This window comes from Streptopelia decaocto (genome assembly GCF_964273445.1).
Source record: "Streptopelia decaocto genome assembly, chromosome: 7".
NCBI lineage: Eukaryota > Metazoa > Chordata > Aves > Columbiformes > Columbidae > Streptopelia > Streptopelia decaocto.
Window position 1 is genome coordinate 4396834 of NC_138661.1, and position 19968 is coordinate 4416801.

The 19968-nt window shown below is 42.4% G+C and overlaps 1 protein-coding gene across 1 annotated transcript; it reads left to right on the forward strand.

Annotated features, from left to right (window-relative positions):
* The first annotated feature begins 914 nt into the window (after positions 1 to 914).
* Positions 915 to 14486, forward strand: GMFB (glia maturation factor beta). Its single transcript, XM_082059075.1, has 7 exons — positions 915 to 1127; positions 3271 to 3367; positions 3894 to 3943; positions 4905 to 4954; positions 6002 to 6084; positions 8012 to 8085; positions 10627 to 14486. The coding sequence occupies exons 1-7, from the start codon at positions 1125 to 1127 to the stop codon at positions 10696 to 10698; spliced, it is 429 nt and encodes a 142-aa protein (XP_081915201.1). The 5' UTR covers positions 915 to 1124; the 3' UTR covers positions 10699 to 14486.
* Positions 14487 to 19968: the final 5482 nt, after the last annotated feature.

Genomic DNA, 19968 nt, shown 5'->3' on the forward strand with positions numbered 1-19968 from the left:
TTCTGTGGTGTTTACTGAAGCTCTCTCCGAAAATCTGCAATTTTATGGTATAGAACTGGCATTTAAGTCGCTATTACAATCTGCAAGAAGTCATGTCTGAGATGTGAAGTAGTTTCATTCTCTCTGAGTAAGCAAAGAGATTATTTTTTCCACTTCTCACTGTTATGGGATGGCCGAGCAGGCATTTTCTTTGTCATTACAGCAGCTTCAATCTCCAGCAGCACAAAAAAGGCCAGATGTTTCCTTAGCACCGGCACAGACCTCCACCAACAGCCTATTACGGGCTGCCTCACACTCGCTGCTTGTATTTGTGAGCTCCAGATCCTGCTGTGCTTCCAGAATTATGCTCAACTTGTATAAACAATAAGTACCACGAGCAGCAGAGCTTACCGATTTCTGTCTTGTGCTCGAATTTTCTCATCTTTATTGAGAGGGAAATTCCAGCTGAAGCTTTTTTAACAGTCATTTTTCTGTGTGTGCTCTCTGGTGTTTTAGCAAAGGATGTGATGTTACTAAGAGGCCTTAACCGTGGTCACCCCGCCACGGGCTGATATCCCTGCCCGGCATCGGCATCATGATGATCCTCTGCGAATCGGGCTTTAAATATTGTCACCCTCAAGTGACATTAACCGCTAATAAATAGAATCCCTCGGTTCGGAGCCCGTTTCTCCGCGCCCCCGGGAACTGCCCCACGTCTGACGGACCCTACGTGAGGAAACCCCCGCCCGTCCCTTGCGCACGGCCCCGCCCCCTGCGCACGGCCCCGCCCCGTTGCCATGACTCCGCGGGGGGCGTGGCCGCGGCGCCATGGCAACGGGGCGGGGCACAGCAGGGGGCGGAGGTGTGCGAGGCGCCCCTTCTCTCCCTTCCCGGCGTCGCCGCGGCACCTGAACAGCCCCCGGTAATGAGCCGCTCCCCGCCAGCCCTTGAACCTTCCCGCTACCCGTAGGCGGGTGACGCTGCCCCGCCCGGCTGGGACAGCGGTGCTGATTGGCCAGAGGGGAGGGGGAGGCGGGGTCTCCGTCGCGCAGGCGCAGTGGGGTGCGCAGCAGAGCGAGGAGGCGGCGGCGGTTTCCGTTGGTGGCGCGCGAGCGGCGGCGGTTGGGCGGTTGTGCGCGCGCAAGATGGTGAGAGGAGCCGGTGCTGCCTGAGGGGAATTGGGAAGCGGGGGGAGTGCAACCGGCTCCGCGGGCTCGGGGGGGTCCCCTGCTGAGGCGGGAGGGGCGGCGTGAGGCCGGTGTCCCCGGGGGAAGAAGTTGTGAGGGGAGAGCAGGTGCTTTAGGGAGCGGCGAGCACCGGTTCTCCTCAGGGCGAGCCGCTGCTCTGGGGGTGCTGCCTGGAAGGGGCCGCCGTGAGCGGCATCTCCGGGTCGGGCTGTGCTCACCCGCTGCTCCGCAAGGAAAAGGACCTTCTGGGTTGTTTTGCTGCGGGGGGAGAGCGAAGCAGCAGCTGTTTGCGGAGGCAGCGGTGACCGGCCCTGCCGGCTACAGGGCTTCTGAAAATCTTGCGATGTAATAGCGGTGTGAGTGGTGGCTGAGGGTCACCCACAGCAAACCCCCTGCTGCGCTGCTTGGCAGGTGTGCCTGCTGTCTGTGCAGCCCTTCTGTCTCTTGATTTGCTTCAGTTTCTATTAAATCAGGCACTGGTGAGTCAACTTAGCCCCGGTAGATGATCCAAATCTGCTGTCACCGTGTGTCTTGCAGGCGCGGCCTTCAACTTTTCTTAGGGATTTATGTCTGCGTGGCTGTAAAGGTATAAGCAAGAGCCATGCTTACACAGCAGTGCCTGCGGGATGGTGTTAGGAAACTGCTGAGCCCAGAGGACTGGGAGAAATGCTTCAGAAAAGGGCATTTAATACAGAATATAACTTCAACTTTGAATTCTGGTGTGGTTTTCTGGTTGGTTTGTTTTCTTGTTTGTCTGTTGAGATCTCCTGAAATAGCAAAAGTGGATATTTATGATTTTTGTGGATCAGAGGGAGCCAAGAAAAATCTTTAACGTTTAGGGTAAACAAGCAAATTAATGGATCTGCACACACGGTGCTTGACCTGTCCTGTCACAGCAGAGCCCGGTTTCCTCTCCAGCTGTTGAGAGGAAGCAGAACGACAAGACTTTGTGCCAGAATTTGGTTAAGGTGAAAGTCTCTTCAGGAGTAAAAACGAATATAGGATATTTGCAAGGTGAATTTGGAAGTGGGGAAGGAGAGATGCTTCTCTGCTTTCTGAGGAAATTCTCACAAGCCAGTGTTGAATGCAAGGAGACAGAACTCAGAGTTTAAAAAGTAACTTTCTTCTGATTTGTACGCAGTGATTTATCTGAATGATACAGCTCTTTAGTAGAACTTGTGATAGGTAATCTTGCGTTTTTTATTTTTTTTTTAAATTTGAGCAGTTTTTCTAAGGAAGTCTTGAAACAGTTGTTTTGGCACAAAAGCCTTGATACCTTAGGAATTTACAAATACAATATGAATAAGCTGGAGATGTTAAATAACTTTTCCTTTTCTAGCTGGCATGCATCTCTTAACTGTGGCTGTAGAGGTTGTGTGTATAAAATGTTGCTCAGGAAGTGATAGTGGTTGGCTTGGTACAGTTTAAAAATTGCATGTTTAATGGAAGATAACTTGCTTGCGAAATAATCATTTCCTTCCCTATCTTCAGTATGATGACTAATATCTTATCTGGACACTTACTCTGAAAACTTGGAGTTAGTAACCTATAAGCACATGGAGGGGGAAAGTATGAATGCTTTTTGGTTAAAAGGTGTTAAATGCTTTCCGTGTGTGAAAATCTCGAAAGTTCAGTTAGTATATTTGGGGGTAAAAATAAGGAGTGACCCTTGATTACTGTCTGTGTGCTTCTGAAACGCTAATAGTAGCTCCTGTTATTTTATATACTTAGATTACTTTAGCCAGTTTACTGCCACATTAAGGGGCTTCCTTGTTTCAGGACTTGTCTTTGCAAGTGAACTGTAAAAACTGTTTACTTCTGAGAGCTGTGAGAATAATCCCACTTCAGGAATAGCTAATAAATACTTCTAGTTAACTGTGTGGCTTTGAGGAGGGATATTAAAACAGGTAAGTGTTCTCTTAGAGTGTTTTTAAAAACTGCTTTCATCTGTGTTTTTTCTGGTTTGATGTTCTGAAACAGAACAAGCTGCATGTAGTACCACTAAAGCAGGATTTATGCACACATATTCATGACATGGGGATTCTTTTCTGGTTTACTAGAAAGATTTACCTTTCCCTCCCCTCTGTCATTTCCTTTTTTTTAGAGTGAATCTCTGGTGGTTTGTGATGTTGCTGAAGACCTGGTGGAGAAACTGAGAAAATTCCGGTTTCGTAAAGAAACCAACAATGCTGCCATTATAAGTAAGTTAAAAACATGTCTGACAAAAATTGCAAAGTTTTGCAGAAAACTTGATCTTCTCTTTTCCTTCTCACGTAACGTTGCTGCTGTACCAGGTAAATGTGAGCCAAGAGGCTGTTTCTTGTATGAACTTTGATACTTCTAATTCTGCTTGTAATTTGAACAGTAAAGCAACACTGTTCTTATGATACAAGATTGCATCTGCTCTTAGTATTTGTAGCTCAGAGTCTACCACTGGTTGTAAAATGATGGTAAAAAAATGTCAAGTCACAGTCATTTGAGTTTGTAAATTTTGTAGCCTCTAAGTAGGGGAGTTTGACATTTCTGTGTGAAATTTGAGAGGAGTGTATTGCGATGAACAGTGCTGAGTCTGTGCACTTCTCTTGCCATCAGTGATTTTGGGAAGTCAGGCGACAGACTGAAGAAGCAGAATGGAAGCATGAGGAATGCACTTATTGGGAGAATGTTAAAAAGCTTTGTGCATACGTTGTATAGATCAATTGATCTGCATTTTCTTTTGATTTATAGTGAAAATCGACAAGGATAAGCAGTTGGTGGTGCTGGATGAGGAGCATGAGGTTTGTTAAATGAATTGTAAATAAGAGTATCTTCAGCCTGCAATGTATTGTTGTCTCTAAGGTACTGCCTTAGTTTCAAATTGTTATCAAACTCTTAATCTAATTTGGGTCATGAGCTTATTTAAATGCATGGTCACTCTGCATGTAAAGCACAGCACTATTAATAGTGGAACTATGCAGAAGCAATTGAGTTGACTAATTAATTGCACAAAAAAGTTATTTTAAAGCTGTTATGATACAACTAGGTAAAAAGCATCTCTGGCACCTTCTGGCTTTTTGAAGAGATTTCTGCTGTGTTTCCCCATAGATCTGCATATTTGACTCTGAGCTGATCTGCCATCAATTAGAAGCTGGGATTGCTAATCCTCTGCAGACTCTAAATTTGATAGGTGGCATAATAAGGTCAGCCCAGCATGTAGAGTTTCTTAATGGTACATAGGGCAAAATTAAATCCTTCCTAGGGATTTGAGCATTAACTGTAGCTCTTATTCCTAGAACGTAGAAGTTAATGTAAGATTTAGATAGAATGGGGACTCTTTTTTGCTTGCTCAAGGAGGAAGGACTGAGTTTTTCAAAAACACCATTTATGTAGCTGATTTTAACAGATACTTTTTGGTGTGTGCTTGCTTACTTCTGTTTAGCACTGGAGTTAGAAAAGCATAGTAGCTGCCAGCATATCCAACTAGAGCCAAAAATGTTGTCTAAACTCATTATGCCTAAAATAGAGATGATTATTCATGCTAACATTAATTCTATGTTTAGTCATAGGAATCTATTAGCACACAAACTGCTTTCCTAAACTGATCTAGTAATTTGATTGAGAGATCATTATCAGTTCAACTGTAGATGTACATCTGATGTACAGCTATTTCACTGTTCTATTATTCTGCTTTAGCCTTCATAGTATACCTTCAAGTGCAAGGTCATTTGTTCAAATATTGCTTGTGTTTAATGTTACCAGGGTATTTCTCCCGATGAGCTAAAAGATGAGCTGCCTGAGAGACAACCTCGATATCCTTCTAATGCTGCTGGCATTTGGTCTTACTCACTCCTGGAAGCTGTTCAAAATGTTCAGAGTTGGACTTCACCTTTTTAGGCCAATATTTGCATGTAGTGTGACTTTACTGATACTTTATTTGTGAGATAACCTGGGTGTCAGCTCTTGTGATACACCAAACAGTTGTCCCACTTGTTGAAACAATGACTGAAACACTTAAGCTTTTCCGAAGATTTTTATTTTCTTCTAGACTAGATAAAGTTTGGGGAAGTAAAATGAAACCATGCTGCTGTTAATGTAAAGAAGTGAGTAAAATGTACCAGTTTTGTATGTGGCTACTTCTAAATTTAGAAAAGTGCCTGTGTAACTTAGGATCCATTTTGGTACTTTGTCAGCATGTGGCCTTTGCTGTTTTGCTGCAGTTACAGATTCTGGGAGTGCTGTAGGCATGTGATCTGGGGAAGAATCCCTGTATTTAAAAGGAAAAAAGAGGCAAGCAAATTATTCTTTAACTAGATGGAATAAGAGGGGTACTTAAGTTATTAGTGAAGAAAATATCTGCCTCCATTATCCTCAAAAGCCGGCTGGCACTATTCCACGTGCTGTTCTGAATCTTTCCTTTCATGAGCATAGTGCAGTAGGAGGCTACTAAGCAGGAGTGCTAGTGAAAACTTGAGTTAAAATTCAGCAAAACACCTGAAACAATGAAGTGCTTAGTCTGCAAAGAAGGAATTTGGCTTCCATTAAGCACATTGGTGGGTGTGGGAAGTCTTTTTACAAAGCTGGGAAAAGAATATTTGTGATGAAAGGGTGATTTTTAACTCTGATGTGAAACAATAAGACAGCCCTGTCACCCAGCTCTGGTAGAGGTTGGTAAAGGCAGCGTCAGTTCTGAAAGTCAAATATGGAAGTGAAAACAGGAGAACAGTGAGAGTCCCTACCAAATTTAAAGCATCTCCTAGAATTCAAGACTTATTTGTGCCTTCATCAAGCTCTGATAACTGAGGATTATATCCTAATAAAATTGTTGATTTCTTAGTTTCTTTAACCTCAGAAAAAACATTTATTGTGTATAGTTACAAGTATCAACATGATGATGGAAGAGTTTCTTACCCCTTGTGCTTTATCTTCTCCAGTCCGGTTGGTGAGTGAACACTGTGGTAGCTACTGTGTGCTGTACATATGGGGATATTCTTTGCTATGGAAGATAAAATGAATGCTTAACGCTCAAATAATGGTTCAGATACTTAAGGCTGGATTTGCTGATGCCGGTGCTGGAAGCGAGGCCCTATAAGGCTATGGCATCTGGAGACTTTCTTTGGCAGAGGGGAATCTCCAGTATATTAACTCCATCCTATCACCCTCTCGTCAAACCTTGGGGAATCCTCAAAATATCACCAGATAAGGCTCAGGAAATGGGTGAGAAGAGGGCTGGAAGCTACCACCTCTGTTCCTGAGGGTTTCTGTTAATCTCTGTCCATCTTGCTGTTGGGATGTTAGCGACTGGCTGGGAAGAAATTCCTCAGAAGTACATGGAACTGGTGTCTACCTGTGAAAGAAACAGGTCTCTGTAAAAGGGTTAGGATGGGATTTGAGAGGAAGGTTTTCTGGGGGGCCTGTATGTAATGGGCAGCAACAGAGGGTGCTCCCAAACAGTGCTGTGATGTGAAGGTCTAAAGGATTGCAACAACTAGGGGTGAAAAAGAAGGAAAAGAGGGCTCTGGAACCCACATCTGGGCAGGTAAAAGTGCTGGGTGGACAGGCTGTAGTCAAGGAGAAAAAGAGTGTAGTCTTAGATTGTCCCAGATTTATACGGAGCAGTAGGTTCCTCTGCTTGCATCACATTAGCCCTAAACATAAACCTAACTGTGCAGAAAACTCTGTAATTTTAATAGAAGCCAAATAACCTGTGACTTGGTTTGCTCTTACAGAGCTGAGTTGCTCCTGTGGCTTCCATCTGTGTTCTGAATTGTAATAGGGAAGCTTGCTGGTATTACTGGATTATCCTTGTTATCCCTTACAAGAAGATAAACTGATTGCATTGTTTTACCCTTCATTACTCAGAACTAGAATAACTGGGTAGGTAAAGAGTTTAGCAACTAGTGAGCATATTCTTCTGCAGTTACCTGAGCATCTTTGAATGTTATGGGTGTTACTTGTCTTCAGAAGGACAGATATTTTGTGAGTTAGAACAGCAAGAAACTTTCTGGGAGACCTTGAAGTAGCAAAGCAGGCAGACTAGTAGTACTTCATAGGAAAAGAGAGCTTACATAGTACTCTCTATCGATGGCAAGATTTAGAAGTATTATACACTCATATGTAGAAACTTATGAGCAAGCAAATACTAAAGAAAAGCCTTTTTTCCTTGAGGTTTTGTGTTTCAAAAATCTCTACAAACATAAGATAATGGTTAGACTGAGTCAGAAATGAACCATTAGCTGGGACTTTAAACAGCAGTTACCTATAGCCGTGACTGCAGTGGCTCTGTGGTGGGGGTGAGAGGGGAGTCATTTTGAGCTACCAGTTAAGTTTGGGAATTTGGGGAGACATTAGGAGAAAGAACAACAAATTCAAACTGACTTGGTTTGTTCTCAGTTTAACTCCAGCTCGAAGGCATAAAGATCTGTGTAAGTTTAACTATCAAAAACATGAGAATCTTCCAGAAACGGGAAGAGGGTAAAGAATTGAATGTAGTGTAATCAGCACAGTACTGTGGTGGCAGGAGGTGCTGCTTGGTTGGCTGTTGTGATTCAAGTTTGACCACCACAGTATTTGGTGGAACCTCTAAGTGGAAATACAGGTGCATGTTGAGACCACGAATTCAACTTGCACAACTATTACTTCTGGAAATGCTTTTCAAGTACCAGCTATGAAAGTAAGAGCAAGGATGACAATGTATGTAGAGAAACAGGTCACTTCTCTGGATGGAGACTTTAGCTTTCAGTTTGGATTATTCAAAAAAATAAAATGTTATTTTTTAAGTGTTGCAGTTTAAATAACTAGACAACCTCTTTATATATATATATATATATATATATATATATATTTTTTTTTTTTTCACACAACTACAGGATGTAAGCCTGAACAACAGATGATGTATGCTGGAAGCAAGAATAAGCTTGTACAGACAGCTGAACTCACTAAGGTATAACTGAACACCTGAAATAACTGTCTCCCCATTAAATGCAGGTTGCAGAAGCTGTTTTGTGTCCTGCTTGAACCTATTGCAAGAAGGGCATTATGAAACTTTGTAATTACAGTGGGCAGATTTTGTTTTAGGAAGACTGAAGAGAGTGACGTGTAAGGATTTGTGGAGTTTTAGGGTACAGGAAGAACAGTGTTCTCTAAAACTAAAATATCCATCAGTAGGGCAGATGTCTTTACTTTGGCAAATGAATTTATTGATGGGAAGAATAGACTGAAGTTGTGTGGTGTGGACTAGTTTTGCTGGATGGCTTATGGGTTGGATGCTTGCAGAACATAGCCTTCAGAATAAATAACCCATGTGCCAAGTGCTGAACAATTCTAAATCTTCCTGTGTTTGCCTCCTCCAGTACTGAGACCAGAATAAATCACTGCATTCACTGAGCTTAGGTATATATATAAAGAAAACAAACCAAACAAACAAATAAAAAAACAAACAAAAACAATAACCAAACAAAAAAAAGCCACAGCTAATTGTAATTTTGAAGATCTTTGAAAACTCTGCTTAATTGGCACCTAGATTTCTTAAAGTTTCAGTTTCAACCAGTAAAGCCAAATAGAGTGAGTGGCCACTTCAGGTTTTTCATACAATATGAAGTGACTTCAGCATTCCCCAATAGCACCGTTCCCTTTTGATCTTCGTTATCCTGACTGAGTACTTTTAACATCCCAGTAAAAATGTAATTTATGCCAATAAGAAAACTGTGAACTTCTCCCTCTTCTAGCTATACCCTGTGAGAAAGGACCTCTCTGTTTTAAGTTAAAGGTTGAGTTGACAGGGCTAAATGGGAGGGAAGCAGTCAGTACAGCCCCAAGAAATCTTTTTTTTAACTTTGTTGAAACTGCACCGCAGAGGCCTGAGAACTTTAGCATCTTTGATAGAAAGGAAGAATTTGTTCAGGAGAAAGAAAGTTTTCAGTAGGTGAGAAAGAAGAGTTGATGAGAAGAAGGTGTAAGCCTGGGCACTAGCTCTATTGGAGTTACTCTCACCTGTCAAGAGGGAGAAATTCAGTTGGATCAGGGGTCTATTATCTTCCTTCTGAAGCTGGAGAAGACAGTCTGTCTCCAGGTTGCTTACTTGTTCTTCAAATGTGTTTCATTGTCCCCACTCACTGAGCCATGTTTCATTTTAGCTCATGCTGCGACTTCCTCCTGCTGCGATTTCTGCATGTGACTCAGCTGAGCCCTCTCATTTTTTCAGTGGCTTGCGTATTAGCTTCTGTTAACCTGTTCTTTTAATACCAAGTTTTGTGGGTTTTATCCCTCATCTTTTACTTAAAAAAATCAGTATTAGTTGATAGTAGTGAATCACTGTCTGAATACAAGAAACAGTGTTCAGAGCCCATTCCAGCAGAGATGGGGAATGAGGAAGAAAAGATACAAAACTTGAATTGTTTTCTGAAGAAGATTAAAATGGTGAAGTGGATGAGGACAGGATTAAATAGGAAGTTCTTTCCAAACAGCAGGTTCACTGGAAGACTTTGTGAGTCTTAAAAAATCCCATCCATTGTTTTGGCCTGCGTGCCTTTCGCAGCTCTCTGCTCCATACCCTTAGAAGGGCAGATAACTGATTTAGTGCTGGCAGAGCTTTATTTTCAGTGTTGTCAGAATAGTAACACCACTTTCCAGTGACAATATTTTTCTTGTTTTTATTGCCTAGAAGAAGGCGTGTTTGAAAGCCTGTGGATCTGTAAAATTTACTTATCTGACTCTTCTGAAAAGATGATCTATTTGTGGGCATCTCGAAGACTCCAGTTAGTGATACAGGATTAACTGAGCCTTTTTTCAAGCACATTAACAACAAAAACCGCACGAACAACCAAACAAACTCCAAACAAACCCAAAACATTGCTTGCCCATATGGAAAGTAAAGAGTATATTGGTGTCTCTGGCTTATTTTCTGTTTCTAGGTTTAAGACTTCTACAAAGCTTTGGGTTGGTGGTTTTTGTTTGGTTGGGTTTTTTATTCTGAGATATCTCGGTTTTCTTAGAGGGAAAACAGTGTGCTACTGGATAATGTGGATTTGTTTCATTTCAGAGGAGAAATAACTGTGTCTTGGGCTGGGCAAATTTCCTGAACTTTGAGCTTAATTCAACCCAGAGCTTAAATTAATTCGTATTCTTCAAACAGACTATCTTCTTGCTGAGATAATGCATATGAGATGGTGCCATTTCAGAATAACTTTAAAATGTAGTACATGTGCTGTTCTTACCTCGTTTTAAAGAAGAATGAAGTCTAGAAATAGGAATTATGGAATTGCTCAAGTTAGTGATATTCCTTGCCACTTAGTCTTGTGTATTTTCCACTGATGTTACTTTAGAACATTAATTGAACCTTTCAAGAAAGCACGTGAAAACCGCAGGTTGGTTCCTGGTTTATTACGGCTCAACCAACCTGTGTGGCAAGGTGTTGACTGCGTTGTATGCTTATCCCTTTCAAGTACCATCACCTGAAGAATTTACACAATGCAATTTTGTTTAGGTATTTGAAATAAGAAATACAGAAGACCTAACTGAAGAGTGGCTGCGTGAGAAACTGGGCTTCTTCCATTAAGAAAACCTCCGAAAATAAGTATTTATGTACCATCCTGATAATACTGGAACCAGACATGAATACTTACATCTAAAAAATGCACTGTATTTACATCTGTCTCCTGCAGTATCTCTCTTGTGCAAAGTTTGTGCAAAGAATAGCAGGTCTGTCTCCTTGAAGTAACAAGTCTTTGCAGGTGTTTCCTTATCTGTACCTGTTAAAAGGGAATACTCCTCTGCAGGGACTCCTTTTGCACTCCTGTGACTAATATTTCTATAACTAAAATAGTTCAGTTCTGGATTTATAACTATCTACGAACATAATTTGGAAGCTGACGCTAACTTCTTCTGAGCTACAAATGCATCCTTATGACATATACTAGCCATTTATATGCAGAAATTGTGTACTGTCACGTAATTTTCCGACTTTTTGACTTAACGTCTTCTCAGTTTTGAAAAATACTCTCTGGAAGCATTTAATATCCAAAACACAAAATCCTTGTACTGCAGATCCATCCGTTTGCCTTGCCATCGAGTCCACGTGAACTTTCTCAAATTCTTGGAATTAATTTTTGTCATTCCAGTAATTCCTCAGTTGACTGAGTCAATCTTACAAAATTTCAGGGCACAGCGTTGACTGTCCAGTTCTCATGCTGATATAGTCTTACAGGAACTAGATGATAACTAAGGGCTGAACTACAACTCTGGCTACACTCGTACCAGATGTTTTGCATATATAACTTACTACACTGTTAAGAACTTTACCTCTTTGCTCATTTCCTGTTATATGAACACCTGTTAAAATACTGTGTGCCTTTAATTTGTTAGCTTTAAAATGACTTGAGAATTTTACACTGCCACTTATTACGAATTTGGTAAAAACTTTGTTAAAGAATCCAAGTAACATTTTTTTCCGAGTGCCTGGTCTTGCAGTTGACATCTGTTAGAAAAGAAAGCTAACCTCATTTTCTTTGAAATTCCAGTCATCTACTCCATTTGTAGGAGTCAGGAGGTTAAAGCTTTTCATGATTATGAATGATTTCTATCTCTTTTGTTATAAAAGCTGGCCACACATAGCTTTTCAGTAATTACAGTCTCTTTCTTAACTGCTTGTTGGTCAAAACTACATTCCAGATAAAGCTTTTGCATAAGTGGTAATTTGATTTTCATTTACTTACGGTTCATCTCTTTGAAACAACAAATATTCTAATGTGAAAATAGTATTTAACTTTTATATATGACCAGTCTTTTTACAGGTCTGTTTTATATTCGCTAGAGTAGTTGTCTGACATGGGACGCGGTCGGCCCATGCGGTGGCAAAAGGAGTTGCTCATGTGACAGTATCTCACTATCTTGCTCATGAGTGTTTGTTGTGCTTCTGAATCAGTATCTGCGTGAGAGCAGCTTCCTGTTGATAATGTACCTTAAAATACAGCTGCGCTAACAAATCTGTTTGCTGGGAAGGAATGCAGTGTTAAATTTGGAGGCCAGTATTTCATGCTGTGAAACCTTTGCTGAAAGGAGGTTTATTTTTTGTTTGTAAACATCTGTTGTGTTAGTGTTAAAACACTAATTCCTCTAAAATCACAGGGAATTCATTTGCAAAGGTCCTCAGTGTTGGTAAATCTCTTCTTAGTTTGATGTTACTGCTCATTTATTTGTATACTAATCTGACTTCAGAGGAGCTTTTCAAAGTACGTGTTAGAATGATCCAATTAAGTTGGTCTTTCAGTGCAGGGAAAAAAAATGCTTGTAATTAAAATTACATTTCTGTGTTAACGTCGTGAACTGGAAAAACAATTTCACTTCCCTGGACAAAAAAAAATGTGGATTATGAAACTGTTGCTTGATCATTCTGTACTACAGATCAATAAAAACAATATCTTTTGTGACAAACATTGTATGAATAAGACTTTGGCTTAAAGAATAATGTCATTCTAAGCATCAGTCTTGAAACAGCAAGGATCTCGTTTTGTTGGCATTGTGCTCACAGGCATGTCAGTACAGCGCGGGGGACAGGGAAACTGCCACTTGTACCGTTCAGCTTGATTGGCAGTGGGGAAAACTGGATTAATCATCTTTGTTATTGTACTTTGTACACTGGGAGGCTGCCAACATCCAACTGCTGCTCGCACAGGTCTTGACAAAAATAACTGTAAAAGGGGCCTCTCTCCTTCTCTCTAGGGAGGAGAAGGGAGGAGCTGCTGCAGTCAAATGGTTGAATTTGATTCTTCATCTCAGGATCACTCCACCTTCTGCCAAGAAAACATTGGCTGTATCTCAGTCCAAGTTCTTTTCTTGTCTCTTCAGGCGTTATTGTTGCCTCCACTTAAGGACTTTCTGCCTTGAGTGCTGCCCCACAATTGCACAGAGCGAACAAATCCCCATGAGAGCATTAAAGCCATTTTCTTGTGAAAGGTGATGTTGATGCTACTCAGCCCACCAGTACTGTTCTTCAAACAGCTCTTCTTGGCAGCTGTACGTCCGTCCCCTCTCAGAGCTGTGGAGCTGAGGAAGCAGCTGCAGGTACCTGGAGAACAAGCATGCAGAGGATGTTTGCTGTTCTAGGCTTCGTTGTGGTTTTCTTGGTTTTAATGCAGTGTTTCGACACAACTGGCTGCTGCTTACTGTCCTAGGCTCTTGAGATGCAGGTAGTGCTAATACTTGATTAAATAAAGGCATTAATTATGTCAAAATCCTGCGCAGATCATACTTGTTTTCATAATGTACTCTTTCTTCCCACCTTTAGAACTCTCTTTTCTGTACTGAAGAGAAGCAGGAGGCAGATGTGTCCATGTTCAGAAGGCCAGTATGTTCTGACTGTGCTTTACTAGTGAGTTGCCCTTCTGTAATCGTACATTTGTCTTGAATTTTCAGATCTCTAAAGAGGATTCAAACTAAAGGACAACATAAATTAATGGCACTTATAGGAGCCTTTGTAGCTAAAGGTCTGAGAGTCAGCATTTTCCGTTGTGAGCTCCTATTTTTCAGGAGTTGGGTTGGCCATAGAATCCTTGGCCTGGAGTTAGAGGTCTCTCATAAAGGGAGACTTCTGCCACAATTAATCTGGTTTGCTTTAAATATTGACTAGGTGGCAGGGATACAGCTTTTGTAATCCTATTAATTGATGGCAAGCTGAATTAAAGCATGAGTTTGCATGTCAGCCTATAAAATGGATTTGTATTGTTTGAATTTTTTTAACAAAAAGTATTTGATGGTTTAAGTGTGTTTCTAGGATCATGAATGCTGTTTTGATCTATCAAACAAGGCAATAATGCAGGTGTCAACACCTTTTCACTTCTCCAAAGGAGCATCTTCTGCATTTGTACCAGAGTTCCATTTTTGTATCTTTAACTGTAAAATAGCTAGTCCAGAAATCAACGTTGAACTGGTAGCAGGAGTCTGAATCACACATGCAAAAGCAAGGGAGTTCAGTTCCTCGCTTCAGTGCGCTCAAAAAAGGAAATGTCATGCAACTATCTTTTCTTTTTTAATAGATACATCTAGTAACTGTGAACTGGGGGTATGATGGGACAAGAGGAGGGGCACAGTGAAACTCTTGCTTTTGTTACGTGATCCGGACTCTGCGTAACTTGTGTCCTGTGACATGGCAGGGTTGGCACCAATGCTGCGAGAGGTTCACGGCCAATTTTGAGAATTTGGCAATTCCATGAAAATATCAGTAACCAGTACAACTTCCATACGCTGTTTAGTCTCTGCTAGTTCACATTGCATGTTTACTTTAAACCAAATCTTTTTTGCTAAGCATGGTGCTTGTATTGGTTTAAATAAAATGTTTAATTAAGAGGTTCTGTTGCCCTGTTTTAATTGCACAGTATCACATCTGTTGTGAGTGTCTGACAGGGATAAAGCTTTTAATTCTAGGTATGACCTTCTTTTCTCAGCTTCTTGGGGTTTGCTTTGGACTTGTAGCATGGTCTTCAGTCATTAATGTGCTCCTTCATTTCCTCTTCTGCCTAAAATAATTCCTCTTTACATCTCTTGTGAGGGGTGACAGCAAAGGAGAGGAGCTGATGGAGTGCGGTGGGACAACCGCTGTCCCCCCCGGCTGCTTTGCACCTTGGTGTCCCAAAACTCGGTGTGTATTCTTGTCAGCTGTGAGACAGCGTGGGGGCTCGACTTCATTCTGAAGCGCCACTTAGATGTCCACGTTTCACCTCTCCCACCAGGTCAAGGCTCCCGGCGTAACCTGGAGCTGTGAAATGCAGTGTAATGTGCAGGTGCCAACTGAATGCTGTTGGAGTAGTTGTGTAGGAGACCCCAGGGCTTGAAGGAGTCAAAGGAACTTAGTTGCACCTTTTCCTTCTCACAGTTGTTGGCTCATCTCTTTCTTCCCCACAAGACCCCCAGGTTTAATTGATGCATGGTGACTGTTTCTTCCCTTCCCGTCCTTGGAGATTAGTAGTTTATTCAACAATATTAAAAAAAATGAAGATAATACAAGGAATTTAGCTTCGGTAGCTGATGTACATTGTTTTTGCCAATGCTGATTAAACATGATAGAGGTCAACCCCTTCTCTCTCAGGCGAGATTGATCTGTGAAGGAGAAAATGCGCAGCTGTTTCAGCTCTGGAATGGCATCTTGGTCACCTCAATGTGTTGCAACAAAATGTGTTGCCAAAAGCTATGAAATAAAAATCAGCTGAGCTGCTGTGGGAGAAGAATGGTTCTCAAGAACAGCTGATTAAAGGGTAGAAGGGGAAGAATAAAAGGAATAAATAGCTCTCCCATCAGAGGGGGAGGCCACCTGTGGAGTCCTGTTCACTCAGTGTGCTTAACTAGAATATGAGGTGATGGTTTACTGGTCCTGCGAGATCATTGCGATGGTAAAAACAAAAGCTGACAAAAGAAAATTGCAAGGAGATATAGGAATATGAAGTGAAGGGCAGCTGCTTTCCTTCAGGAAAGGTCATTGATTTGTAATAGTTATTTGAAAAGGGCAGTTGAGTGCTTGTTGAAGTCAAAGCTAGGGAAGAAAATAGGAAACAAAATGGAAAAGCAGTTCAAATGTGCAGTGTGGCCTGTGTATCACACATAGCTGCTGCTTTCCAGCTGTGTAACCGGGAGGAGTTTGCTACGGGGAGCCCTGGACTTGGCAGGGTCTTTGGGGATGATGCAGAGAAATAATCTAGTTGGTTCTGGGGGAGCTGGAAGAGGAGCTGTGGCAATTGTATGAGTAGAAAATAGAACAGGATTTGTCCATCTTCTAAGATGTGGCTGGTTAGAAAAGAAAAGTGAGCTCAGCTTCGTGTGGGAAAGCCTGCAGAGAAGGGTTTGGAGTCCTTAGGTCCTTCTACATGTATGACAACTACCTCTACCAAGTGAAGGAAGAGCTGTGGAGATGGTACCAAGTTTGTGGAGTAACTGTTACAATACCTCTTCTTTTCCAGAAGGGTATTGAGCCCAGGGAATCAGTCCTGTGTGCTGGGATGGCGTCCAGGCTGGCCTGGGCACACGGCTTAAATTGGAACTGCTGGGGAAGAGGGAATTTTTCATGGATCCAAGAGGAAGCCCTGACGTTCCTAAAGAGCAGTTGCGAACCGCCAGATACACAGGTGTATGGGTTCCTGTAGCTTAGCGAGGAAAAGGAATTGTAGTTCTCAAAATATAGTAACAGTTAATCGGGGCATTGGCAGCTTCTTTCAGGGCTGTTTTGTAAGGCAGTGGGCTGGATTGATTTGTGCTGTATTCTAGGTGTTTGGAGCTCCATTGCCAGCCATGTTTCTATGAACACAACAATTCTGAAGCACAAGAAGCCCTGGCATTAGCTTTTAATTTCTCCAATTAATGCATATTGGTATCTGCCAGGACTCTATACTGAAAGGCTGAGCATAAGGCTGAGCAATTACATATCTCAGTTTTTTCCTATTAACGCTCAATTCTCATTCTGTGAAAAACAGTGAAGGAAAATAGTGAAATACTAAACAGTAAATATTCCCTAGTTGTGGTTAGGACACTCCTGCATGAAAAAATTGTCTTCCCATCTGTGTAAACTTGGCCACTGTTCTCTCCCAGTTCTCATTTGTTCTTCTCTATCTGCTGTTCCTTTTGGTGACACTAAGACGCTGAGCTCTCGTGGGGAGAACGGGCTTTCTGCTCCGGTGTGTGTATGTGGTATCTTGTACAGCCTTCCTCTGTGTCTTTTCTTAATGTGCCCATAAAGTGAAAGAGATGATTTTAATACATTTGCATACACGTAGTTAATCAGCATGGTCCGTTTTGTCATGCCACAGGGGGGTTGTCTCCTCCGGACCGTTTTTTTGTTGTGCTTGGATTTTTACAGGAACTGGAAATGTACTCTGGGTTAACCATGTTCACCCTGGGTGGTAAGTGAGACGTCTCAGCCGGAAGGTGATGGAGCTCGGCTGAAACTCCCCTGACAGCTCCAGCCGTTCCTCAGCAGGAGATGGAGGGGAGCAGAGAGCAATTATCAGCCAGAACGACTCTGAATGCAGAACAGATGCGAACGCTGGGGAAACAGCATGACTGTCTTTCATGGCAAATTTACTTCTGCAACGGGGAAGTCCCATCAAGGCTTTTTGAAAGGGGCACTGTTAACCGTTCCTGCTGTTACGTGCTGTGGCAGGCAGCTAGTAGTATGAATGCAGCTTCTTTTCCCTTTTCCACAGTACTCGGCTCAACAATTAATATAATGCACCCTTGAAATCCCCCTGCCAAACAGCATCTGTTGTTGTCACCTCTTTTCTGCAGAAAATGGGAAGAGCGCAGAGGAAAATGGGGCAGAAATTGTTCAGTTGAAAGGGAAAGGGGCACCAGCCATCCTACACTCTCACTGAGGCCTTAGAGGGCAGAAGTAGAGCAGAAAGTTAGGGGTCAGTGCCCTTATTGAGCTGAATAGGGAACAAGAGAGATTTAGCATTTCTTCAAAAGAATATCTAATTTTAAATATCCGCTGTTGGAAAACGCTGCTGGATAATTGGGAGAAGAATGTGCCCGCCCTGCTGACAAACGCGGCCTGCCTGGCCATCTGCTCCGACAGCCACAAATCCTGGATTGATTTGCGAACGTGATTAATTCAGCCAGGATGACTGGATCAAGGGATCAGCGAGAGACAATATTTCTACCTTACCTCCAGCTGTGAATGTGCAACTGTTTGGTTCAGAACTGCAAAACAAATTGTGTAGCTGTATTACGGCCAGAATGGAAAAATAGATACATCCACTCAACAGCCCCGTTTTCCTTGAATGGCCCATTCCAAGGTCTATAACCACGTTCTAACATAAACGCGATTTCCCCGTTTGAGATGAAGCAGAGCTGTTCTCATTTTACAGAGAGCTTCTGTCTCTTTAGTCCATGTGCCGATGGTGCTGTCGCTCTTCTTGCTGCAGTTTAGCCCTAAGATCTTGGAGCTGCTGGCTCTGTGACCTCATCCATGTGGCCTGGAGAGGCTGATTTGGAGGGTGAGCAACCCACCCACCCACCCTGCTCCTTGTGCCTGAGGTTACTGATGGGGGAACTGGTGCGTGGAACTTCGAATCCTGGAGTCCATTTTGGGCCCCTCATGACAAGAAAGACCTTAAGGTTGTAGCGAGGAGGGGGCGTCAGGCTCTTCTCCCAAGTAACAAGCAATAGGATGAGAGGAAACAACCTCAAGTTGTGCCAGGGGAGGTTGAGGTTGAATCTTGGGAACAATTTCTTCCTAGAAAGGGCTGTGGGGCATTGGAACAGGCTGCCCAGGGCAGTGCTGGAGTCACCATCCCTGGAGGGGTTGAACAGACACATAAATGAGGTTCTCAGGGACATGGGGTAGTGCCAGGGGTGGGTTAACAGTTGGACTCGATGATCTTGAGGGTCTCTGCCCAACCAAAGGGAAGCTCTTAAATCTTAAGAACAGCTGGGGGGTGAATATCCATCACTGGTAGAGCCTTGAGCTGCTTTGATAATACGGATATAGCTGGAGAGATCAAAAGCAAGATTTGTAAAAGTATTTAGATGTAGATGAAGGCTTTTGAAATCCTGCTTAGTATGATTTAAGTGCGTAAATACACATTAGGCCCGAAGGTGCCGTACTTGAGGCCACACGAGATTTCTGTGGGAGAACAGAGAGACCAAAGTCTCCCGACTCTTTTTTCTCCCTCCTACATTTTCAAGTGTGCTGCAGGTCTGGGACTGCAAGAGCCGCTTGAGGGAAGCTTGAGGTTGTGAGAACTGGGCTGTGTCTTTTGGCAATTGACAAGATACAGACCTAAACAGCTGATTTTTTGGATACAAAGCAAAAACCACATGTATCTTCCTTCCTTTTGGGCAGGAACAATAATGATGTCACATCTGGCAGAGGACTGAACGCCTCATTTGTCCCAGCGAGTATCTGCCCTGACTCTACCTTGATGCAATTTTACCACCATATCCAGCAGTGACCGTGCTTCTGCTAAAACAATTAGCAGTGAAATAATTAACAAGGGTGGCTTTTTTAGGTGTTGTCACTTGAGACCAGATGTAACGCCGTCTTCAAATGCCACCACTATGGTTTCAGCTTCTCTTTATTCAGGTTGATGTTGCTGCATCAGTTGATGATTGGATCAGAATTTAAAGTTATTTGATGAAGAGTAAGGACCAAGGGTGGCGTTTTTCAGCATCAGAGTTACTGCAGTTGGGCTAGCACAGAAAGTTTGGGAAAATTTCCCTCTTAGTTCATTAATGGGCAGCTGAATCCTGAAATGTGTTTTAAAATAGTTCTTAAAAAAACAATTATTGCTCCCTTTGCCTGATCTCCCAGGCGTATTACACCACGGGCTCAGAATTGTATGGAGCTTTACCCAGCAAGAGAAAAACAAACCCTGTCATTAAAAGGACAGGTTGAGTATTCAGTGTTTAGCCTATTAAAAAAAAACCTGTTGCCATCTGACAGTAAATGTTGGAGGGATTGAGGCCACGCATGGATTCCATAATGAGATGTGGGGAGATGCCCGGTGGCGTCTGCCTTTTGAAATTGAGTTTTGAATATGATTCTTGTCTGTCTTGAAAATTTCTTTCATGTGCAAAGGGATTTATAAAGTGAATTTGTTTACGTGGTCACATACATAACGGTAGAGTCTAACAGGGATTCTAAAGATGAGTTAATTAGCGCAACAGGAAAGGACATTTGCCGGTTCGGAAGGAAGCTGGTGCATTCGCAAGCCCTCGGATCTTTTCATTCTGCTGATCAAAGGCCGAGCAGTGAACCAGCGCCCTCCATCCTGGTGTCTGTTAGCACATCGATGAGGTGGGTGCAGACACTCTGTACCTCTGCTGCTCCTGACGGGTATTTTGG